The sequence below is a fragment of the Megalops cyprinoides genome, chromosome 12 (assembly GCF_013368585.1).
Source record: "Megalops cyprinoides isolate fMegCyp1 chromosome 12, fMegCyp1.pri, whole genome shotgun sequence".
Classification (NCBI taxonomy): domain Eukaryota; kingdom Metazoa; phylum Chordata; class Actinopteri; order Elopiformes; family Megalopidae; genus Megalops; species Megalops cyprinoides.
In genome coordinates, this window is record NC_050594.1 from 4,813,619 (window position 1) to 4,823,618 (window position 10,000).

The 10,000-nt window shown below is 54.3% G+C and overlaps 1 protein-coding gene across 3 annotated transcripts in view; it reads left to right on the forward strand.

Moving 5' to 3' along the window:
• The window catches only part of trappc12 (trafficking protein particle complex 12), a 28,057-nt gene that overhangs the window by 10,997 nt on the left and 7,060 nt on the right, over positions 1 to 10,000 (forward strand). For all 3 annotated transcript variants that reach the window (XM_036541977.1, XM_036541978.1, XM_036541979.1), the window contains 4 exons: positions 2,413 to 2,526; positions 4,888 to 5,026; positions 8,405 to 8,517; positions 8,690 to 8,762. In XM_036541977.1, coding sequence (XP_036397870.1) covers positions 2,413 to 2,526; positions 4,888 to 5,026; positions 8,405 to 8,517; positions 8,690 to 8,762 — 439 coding nt within the window. The remainder of the gene's footprint in view (positions 1 to 2,412; positions 2,527 to 4,887; positions 5,027 to 8,404; positions 8,518 to 8,689; positions 8,763 to 10,000) is intronic.

The window sequence follows — 10,000 nt, forward strand, 5'->3', positions numbered from 1 at the left end:
CTTCTCTGTCCTCCTCTTACCCCTCCTTTCTCTCTCTCCTCTCTCCGTCTCTCACTCCTCTCTCCATCCCTCTGTCTTTCTCCCCTCACGTCATGTACTTCTCTCGTCTCTGTGCTGCTCCTCTCCCCTGTCCTGCCTCCTCTCTCCTCATCCCTCCTTTCCTTTTCTCCTTTCTCAGTCTCTCTCTCTTTCTCGTCTCTGTGCTGCTCCTCTCCCCTGTCCTTCCCCTCTCTCCTCTCTCCTCTCTCTCTTTCTCATCTCTGTGATGCTCCTCTCCCCTGTCCTTCCCTTCTCTCCTCTCTCCTCTCTCTCTTTCTCGTCTGTGTGATGCTCCTCTCCCCTGTCCTTCCCCCCTCTCATCTCTCCTCTCTCTCCATCACCTCTGGCCCTGGTCCCAGTGTGAGCCTGTCTCCCGCAGCAGCATCCCTGCAGTCAGTCTCTAATTCATTACCATGGCGACCCTGTTCCGTCGGATACCAGCAGGGGCGGGGGGTGGGGGGGTGGGGGGTTACCTGCCCGTGTCATTGTTACTGCCAGGCTGGCCGCAGCTTTTCAGATGCGGAGATGTGTGACAGTGACATGGCCCAAAAATGTCACTCATCGGGATGTGTCTCAGTGTGGTTACCGGCTTGACAGGGATGGGTAGCTCTCTTTGTGGTGAAGTGCATTGGCAGGCAGGGATAGCTCTCTGTGTGCTAAACTGACGCATAGGGATGGTGTATGTGTGGTTAATGTATTGGCACATATTGATAGCTACATGTCTGGTTAGTGTATTGGCACACAGATGGTATATGTGTGGTTAGTGTATTGGCACACAGGGATAAGTGTATGTGTGGTTAGTGTATTGGCACACAGGGGTAGGTGTATGTGTGGTTAGTGTATTGGCACATATTGATAGCTACATGTCTGGTTAGTGTATTGGCACACAGGGATAGGTGTATGTGTGGTTAGTGTATTGGCACACAGAGATGGTATATGTGTGGTTAGTGTATTGGCACACAGAGATGGTATATGTGTGGTTAGTGTATTGGCACACAGGGATAGGTGTATGTGTGGTTAGTGTATTGGCACACAGAGATGGTATATGTGTGGTTAGTGTATTGGCACACAGGGATAGGTGTACGTGTGGTTAGTGTATTGTCAGAAAAGGATGGTTTTATAGAGGATTGGCACAATGGTACGATGTTTATTTGGTGGAATGAAGTTGGAACCGTGAAATGAAGTTTGAACTGTAACACACACTGTTTAATTAAAGATCAAAGACTGGCACCTCAGCAACTTCACAAATCTGCATGCCTGCATAAGCACACATAAATACATATCAGCAAATTAGCCGGTGTGAAAGTAACAAGTAAGTCTTTAAGGATGGTGCAGTTTAAGCACATACTGTGTAGGCCCATTTTTTTCTAACGCCGTCTGTATACCAGGCAAGCCTTTAGGATATAAGATGTAAGGCACACAGGCAGTCTAGACAGAAAATTGCTTCTTTGTTTGATTGTGGTTATTACTTTTTTCCCGGTACTTTTAGGTATTATTTCCCTAACGAATGTTCCCCCTGTCTCTGAGGTAGCGGATTTGCCATCCTCGCGACGAGGCGGAAGCGTTTGGCGGGACGGCGGAGTTTCGCGGTCATGGCGGCAGGCTCGTTTGTCTCCCGAGCCGCAGCCAGACCCCCCCCGGAACCGTCCCCGTCATATTTAATCCAGCCCGACACCCCCCCGGCGATTCTGAATGATGCCTCCCAACAGTGGGGGGGGGGTGCGAAATTTAAAAAAAAAGTTGTTTTAAAGAAGCGTAAAGTGCGGGTTAAAGGCGGTGCGTTTACGGGCGCTGCGCTGCGGTGTTGTGCTGCGGTGTTGCGCTGCGGTGTTGCGCTGCGGTGTTGCGCTGCGGTGTTGTGCTGCGGTGTTGTGCTGCGGCGCTGCGGGCTGCGGGCTGGGGAGTGCCCCCCGCGCTGGCGGTCGCAGTGACTCTCCGCGTTCCGTCTCGGCGGCCGCAGCTGCTTTCGCCCGTCTCCCTGCCAGTCGTTTGAAGCTTCATTTCCCCCCCTAATGAAGATTTAGAGGCGCGGGGAGTCTGGGAGGGAGGGGAGGGTTCCTCTCTGCAGGGGCGCGCAGGGGTGACGGGACTGCCACAGCCCCCCCCACCCCACCCCGGCGCCACGGCATCCCACGGGCCCACCCGCTCCGAAAGAGAGGGAGGTCCCGCGGCTGGGTGAGGCTTTACGCTCGGTTAAAACCGGCCGTCTCATTAGCGGGATGGCGATGATGAACAGCGTGGCAGCTCAGACGGCATCGGCAGGCTGACCTTGTCGTGGTTCCCGGCGGCGGGCCCGATTGGACCCGCTCACAGAGGGGCCGCTGCTCTGCGTACCCGGTAACCGACCCCTTCCTTCCTCCCCTTCTCCGCCAGAGCACCAAGAACTGGCGGGCGGCGGTGGACCTGACCGGCAGGCTGCTGACAGCCCACGGCCAGGGCTACGGGAAGAGCGGCCAGCCCACCAGCCACACCACCGACTCCCTGCAGGTAGGGGGCGCTCTCCCCAGACCCTCTCACACCCGGCCTCGTTCCCCCCGTGGTCTGGCGGTCAGGAGCCGGCTCTGTTTGATTTGTCTTGTTTGCTCTCACCCTTGTAACCACTGTGCGAGCTGTAACTGTCCTCTGAGCACATGCCTTTAACCCCCCTCACACACACTGTCACACCCTCACACACACACTCACACGCACACCCTCACACTGTCACATGCTCTCACACACACCCTCACACACACACGCACACACACACACTCTCACACACACTCTCACATGCTGACTCTCACACTGTCACACGCTCACACACACACACACACACACACACTCACACGCAGGCGAGGCTCTGCCTCTGAGTGAACCGCATTGTTCTCCCGCCCGGCCCTCCAGTGCGGTGTCCTGGCCTGGCAGTCTGTCATGCGCACACTCTGTTCTTCTCTTTTATGCTCTCTCTCCCTCACGGTCCCTCTTCTCACTCACCAGCTCACTCTCTTACACTCTTTCCTTCTGTCTTGCCCTCTCTTTCTCTCACTCACTCCTTCTTCCTCTCTCTCCTTTTCTCATTTGAATATTCTCTCTCCTTCTCTGTATCACTCACTCACTCACTCTCTCCCTCTTTGTCTCTCGCCTCTCACTCACTCTCTTACATGCGTTCCTTCTCTGTCGCCCTCTTTTTCCCCATTCTCACTCTCTCTTTCTCCCTCTTCATCTCTCTCCTCTCACTCACTCTCTTACACTCTTTTTCCTTCTCTGTCTTTCACTCGTTTTTCAGTTTTTCCCTCTCTTTTCCCAGTTTCTTTGCCTTTTGCACACCCTCACACTTTCCTCCTCTCTCTCCCTCTCTCTCTCTCTCTCTCCCCCTCTTTCCTCCTCTCTCCCTCTCTTCTCTCCCTCAGTCTCAGTCTCTCTCTCTCCCTCTCTCTCTCTCCCCCTCTCTCTCTCCCTCAGTCTCTCTCTCTCTCTCTCTCCCTCAGTCTCTCTCTCTCTCTCTCCCTCCCTCCCTCAGTCTCTCTCCCTCCCTCTCTCCCTCAGTCTCTCTCTCTCTCTCCCTCTCTCTCTCCCCCCCCCCCCCCACCCCAGCCCCCCCCCCCCCTCGCCGCGCGCCGCTCCCTGTGGGCGCGTGTGTTACGGTGCCACTCAGCATGCAGCTCAGCTCAGCCTCAGCCGGCACACCGTGTACATCTGCAGCAGTGCTTCAAAGCCCTGCCCCGCTGGTGCAGGGGAGCTGTGTACGCTGCGCTGTGTACGCTGCGCTGTGTACGATGCGCGTCTGCGCCTGCGGAACATGCACGCTTTCCCATCGCTTTCATTTAACTGAAAGAGCGGAGTGTGTGTGTGTATCTGTGTGTGTATGTATCTGTGTGTGCCTGTGTGTGTGCGTATCTGTGTGTGTGTGTGTGTGTGTGTGTGTGTGTGTGCGTGTGTGTGTATCTGTGTGTGCGTGTGCGTGTGTATCTGTGTGTGTGTGTGTGTGTGTGTGTGTGTGTGTGCGTGCGTGCGCATCAGTGTGTGTGTGTGTGCGTGCGCACTTGCGCATGCGTGTGTGTGTGTGCGCGCGTGTGTATGCATGTGTGTGCACACACTCTTCCTTCGAGCTGTAGATCCCGCTCCCTCTCCCCCTCATTCACAGGGGAGAGGCAGGGAACGTGCTCCATGGTAGAGAGCAGCCAGCTCTCCCAGTCTCACAGGAGCTTAACTGAACCCACACTAAGCAGCCTGTTCATGATGTCACCCTCACCTGGGCGTGAGTCTCCCGGCTTTCAAACACAAAAAAGGGTGAGAAAAAGCTGAATGGGCTTTGGGCTGGGGGGGGGTCACCAGAGCCAGCAGATGGGAGAGTGAAGTACAGTCTGGCCAAAGCCCTGGGATCCTTCCTAAAGGCCAGGTCTGGAAGGCAGCTCTATACTATAACTCTGTTATAACACACTTCCTCCCTACCTGCAGCTCTGTATTATAACTGTGTTATAATGCACTTCCTCCCTACCTGCAGCTCTGTATTATAACTGTGTTATAACACACTTCCTCCCTGTCTGCATCTCTGTGCTATAACTGTGTTGTAACGCACTTTCTCCCTGTCTGCAGCTCTGTGCTATAACTCTGTTATAACGTGCTTCCTCCCTGTCTGCAGCTCTGTACTATAACTCTGTTATAACGTGCTTCCTCCCTGTCTGCAGCTCTGTACTATAACTCAGTTATAACGTGCTTCCTCCCTGTCTGCAGCTCTGTACTATAACTCAGTTATAACGTGCTTCCTCCCTGTCTGCAGCTCTGTACTATAACTCAGTTATAACGTGCTTCCTCCCTGTCTGCAGCTCTGTACTATAACTGTGTTATAACACACTTCCTCCCTGTCTGCAGCTCTGGTTCGTTCGGCTGGCCCTGCTCACCAAACTGAGCCTGTTCCAGAATGCTGAGCTGGAGCTGGAGCCCTTCGGCAACCTGGACCAGCCAGATCTGTACTACGAGTACTACCCCACGGTGTACCCCGGGCGCCGAGGTGAGCGCAGCCGCCAACCCCCCCGTCCGCTGCGAAGCTTCCATGCTAATCAGTAACATAATGAGAGAGCAGGAGAGGGAGGAAGGAGAGGCAGAACCAGAAGAGCTCACAGCCTGGAGCAGGAATGCGCTACGGCCCCAGCCTGCAGGAAGGGAAACAACAATACCACCATACACTACGTATCCATCTTTTACACACCTATATTAACGTGCATACATACAGTGCCTTGCAAAAGCATTCAGACCCTTGCCAAATTCGCCCATTTTACTGAAGTAAAAATGACACGTTGGAATTTTGTTCTGTGTGATATTTTATTTTAAAACACACTGAAACTCAAGTTTAATTGACATTGGTTTTATCTGTCAGGGCACAGGCACGGACTCAAACGCAGAGCAGGTGTGTTCAGGGTCCAAACGGCTTCGTTAGAATCGCAGGGCAGGGTGGTGAGGGCAGAACAGGCAGGGTCAAAAACCAGGCAGGCAGATCAGGCAACCAAGGCAGGACGGCGGGCAGGGGTGAAGTCAGGAGTCAGGCAAGTCAGCGCGGGATCCACAACACGAGAAAACAGGCGGAGAAAACAGAGAAAACACTGAGACGAACTGGCAACAGGACAGAGACAGGCAGGGTATATAAAGGGCTGCACTGATGAGGAGATGGGATGGGTGGGCAGGCAGGAAAGCAGGTGGGCGGGGACAGGGTGGGGCCAGGGCGGAGCGCGCCGCACATGGACAACACTGACAGACAGGGAGAGACACAAAAACCACAGCTAGGGGGCCGAAGTACTGACATTATCACACAACAGCGTATCACACAGAACAATATATATCAGTGTGTCATTTGTAATTCATAAAAATGTGAGAATTGGTCAAGAGTTTGAGTACTTTTGCAAGGCACTATATATATATGTACTTCATGTATAATAACTGTGGAAAAAATGAAGTGAAAAATTCTTGACTTTCCTATTTTACTGCTGTCGTTTATACATTTTCCTCCATTTGGCCTAAGGCTGATATTATATTTGAGAACAGATTCCCATTTGAGGACTGAACTGGGGAAAGTTCGCCTGGACATACTGTACAAGCGCTCTCCGAGAAAACAGCCCTCACAAGGGCGTGTGAGAGATGCTTGGAGAGTGCAACCAGAGCCTCTCCATCTATCTGAAAGCCACTCTCCAGCGTCCTTGGGGCGGTTTTTTAATCGTCTGCACGCAGCGTTCACAGGCTTGCTACGTTATTTGTCTATTGTGTTCCTGGGAAAATATGCAGCTGCCAAGCAGTTGCCTAGATTACACACTGCCGAAGTGAAAGCTTCAAACCGAGCCGGAGAACGGGGGTGGGGGGGGGAGAACATATTGAAACTATTATTCAATATTAAATTCATTGCTCTTTGTAGATTTCCGCAGATAACGGTAATTGCTTTTGTGCTCGGAATCCAGCTCATAAATCTGAAGGTCGGCGGCACCCTCAGAATATCTATTATCTAACCATTAAGATAAACACTCGCTGTGGCGCTCCCGAAAAAAAGCCACTGACGCGCGTCTGTAATCGAGAAGAGCGCTGGCGTGCGGATTTGTTTCGGAGTGAGCGCGTCCGGGTAAGGTGTGACAGGAGCTGGATTCCTCACAGTTAGAACCAATACATAATTACACGTTGGATTGCATTATATATGCATGATGTTATGTGGATTTGTGGAATAATGTAGAACGTTATGCGGTTAAAACTGTAGCTTGCTGACAGAGTGTTTTGAAGTCCCTCTGATACGCTGGTATAGCTGTGAAATAATCTTTGTAAATACAGGTATACTGTTCTAGTTATCAGGTTAACCACACGAGTGCCTGCCACTGCCTCTACCTGTGCATTATAACACAGAGCTGTTGAAGTCAGGACTGTCACCATGTTTTGAATTTCACAGGCCTGCTTTGGCTAGGCTTTTTCTTTAAACCCCTGCACCTGGACCCAGACTGGAGCTGGAATTACATTCAAATCTCTCAAAACAATGAGACAGACTGTGTCATTTGAAGGCTGGGGAGTGAGCTCGTACCTCAGTTAGGAGTTTCCCTGCCTGGGATTTCTGTCCATAGCCTTCTGAATGAGTTCAGGTCCCTAAACACAAGGCTACAATCTGCAAGCAAGGCTTTTTTTGTTTTTTTGGCTTTAAACATGCTGAAGTTGTCTTCGACACCGTAGCCCGGGTGTAGCCTGCCCACTTTAGCTGTTCAGGCTAGCAAACGCAGCACGCACAGCACACTCGCTAATGAGGCGGCAGCAGCCTGCTTGCGGCCTGACTCCGGCTTCACGCTCTGCCTCGTGCTCTTTAGCCCCGGAGGCTAGCGTTCGCGCGCCGGCCGGCCTCTGTCCAGGCTGTTGACTCAGGCTTCTCCCACCAGCAGGGGCTCCATTTGCTTTGCGCTCCTCTTGTGTTTTTTTTCCCCCGTATTGCTGCATTCAGGCGTTTTTGCGGCAAGCTCTGTCCTGATTAACAAAACCCCATCTCTGGGTACACGGCTACGGGAGCCGCACATCAAAGAGTCTGAGGATCAAAGAAGGAGCGGAGACAAACGCGTGATGGGTTACCTGCGTGGGGGAGTCCTGTGGGGACAGGGGTGTGGGGGGGGGGGGGCGCACAGAGGGGGGGTGGTGCGCTCTGTCACCCGGTGCAGAGCGAATGTGTGCCCCCCCGACCCCTTCTGGTTCTGTCCGAGTTTCCCTGACTCTCTCCCCCCTCTCCCTGACTCTCTCCCCTCTCCCTGACTCTCCCCCCCCCTCTCCCTGACTCTCTCCACCCTCTCCCTGACTCTCTCCCTGACTCTCTCCCCTCTCCCTGACTCTCTCCCCCCCTCTCCCTGACTCTCTCCACCCTCTCCCTGACTCTCTTCCTGTATCTCTCCCCTCTCCCTGACTCTCTCCCCTCTCCCTGACTCTCTCCCTGACTCTCTCCCCCCTCTCCCTGACTCTCTCCCCCCTCTCCCTGACTCTCTTCCTGACTCTTTCCCCTCTCCCTGACTCTCTCCCTGACTCTCTCCCTGACTCTCTCCCCCCTCTCCCTGACTCTCTCGGTGACTCTCTCCCTGACTCTCTCCCCCCTCTGCCTGACTCTCTCCCTGACTCTCTCCCCCCTCTCCCTGACTCTCTCCCTGACTCTCTCCCTGACTCTCTCCCCTCTCCCTGACTCTCTCCCTGACTCTCTCCCCGACTCTCTCCCCGACTCTCTCCCCCCTCTCCCTGACTCTCTCCCTGACTCTCTCGGTGACTCTCTCGGTGACTCTCTCCCTGACTCTCTCCCCCCTCTCCCTGACTCTCTCCCTGACTCTCTCCCTGACTCTCTCCCCTCTCCCTGACTCTCTCCCTGACTCTCACCCCTCCCCCCGTCCCGTTTCAGGCTCCATGGTGCCCTTCTCCATGCGTGTCCTGCATGCCGAGCTGCCCCAGTACGTCGGGAAGCCCCAGGAGTCGCTCGACCGGCTGCACAGCATGAAGATCGTCTGTCAGATGGTGAGTCTGCGGTCCCCGATTGAGATCCGCTAAATGCAGCGAGCCGCCGAGCTTCGCTGTTTACTTCCTGAACCGCTCTCTCGGAGCCGCAGTGCGGTCTCTCTGCCGTGAACACCGTGTCGGCGGACCGGCTGTTGCCGACAGGCGCACTTAAAACCATGTCCTCCGACAGATTCTGGATAACCTGGAGCAAGGCTTGGCTGAGGATGGAAGCATGATTAACATAACCCAGGAGAACAGGCAAGGTAGGTCCAATTTCCCACACCTGCTCAACACCAAAAAGAGCTGAAAAACATGTCTAGACTTCGAGAATACTTACGATGGTTGCTGGGAGAAACACGGCTGTTATTCTGCATACACGGTTTTCACACAGCCTAATGTTCTGCTCTTGTTTCTGGGGAGGGGGGAGTGGATTCAGCTCATGGGAACTATGGCTACACTATGGCTTGCCCTTTAATAAAGCAAATACTACTTTCTCAGGTTTCCCTGACTCTGAATCCATGACTGACTTCCTGTTAATTTTCTTCGTTGTTGAAGGTTCAGGAGTTCTAATGGCCTTTCATAATGGTAGATGACAGTGGGGGGAGTGCAGGATTGCTAAGGCTGTGTATGGGGAAAGGTACACATGCGCGTTTGCAGGACATTTCAGCAGATTTGTGAGCGCTCTGCTGCTGCTCCCTGGAGCTGTAAATTCTCCACAATCACTTCGTCTTCACCACAGAGTGCTCTAATTAAGAGCTACCACATTCTCTCTGCTGTGGGCAGGATGTTAGCAGGTCTTACAGTTGGGCCGGCTCACTGTGGACGAAGCCTTGTGAGCTGACTTCAGGGCTTCATCCAGAATCACCCTCATATGTTTAACGAAATGGAGACGGGGGAGCGGTAAGAGAGGAGTGATTGGATGTTTGCGCTCCGGGGCCTGGTTGAGGTTGAGGGTGGCAGGGGGAGGAGATGCCAGCTGTCACCTGGAGAGCCGTTCCCCCACCCGGCAGAGAGCCGTCCCCCCACCCAGAGAGAGAGAGCCGTTCCCCCACCCGGCAGAGAGCCGTTCCCCCCCCCCAGCGGAGAGAGAGCCGTTCCCCCACCCAGCAGAGAGCCGTTCCCCCACCCGGCAGAGAGCCGTTCCCCCACCCAGAGAGAGAGAGCCGTTCCCCCACCCGGCAGAGAGCCGTTCCCCCACCCAGAGAGAGAGCCGTTCCCCCCCCCAGCGGAGAGAGAGCCTGGCACACAGAGGGCAGAGGTGCCCCTTGTCAGTGGCTCGTCTCAGAGGACGCTGCCAAACGCTGAGAGCCCCGGTCCTCTGCTGAATCTGTGCGGGGGCTCACCCTGCCCCTCCGCTGGGAGAACGCTGCCTAACCCGCCGGACGGGCCCTCTCCCCTGACCCACGCCGGAGCTCGAACCCGACCCGTGACCCCCGGAGGATAATGAGGGGACCTCCTGTGCCACAGTGTCCCTGAAGAGCCCCAGAGTCCTTCATTATTC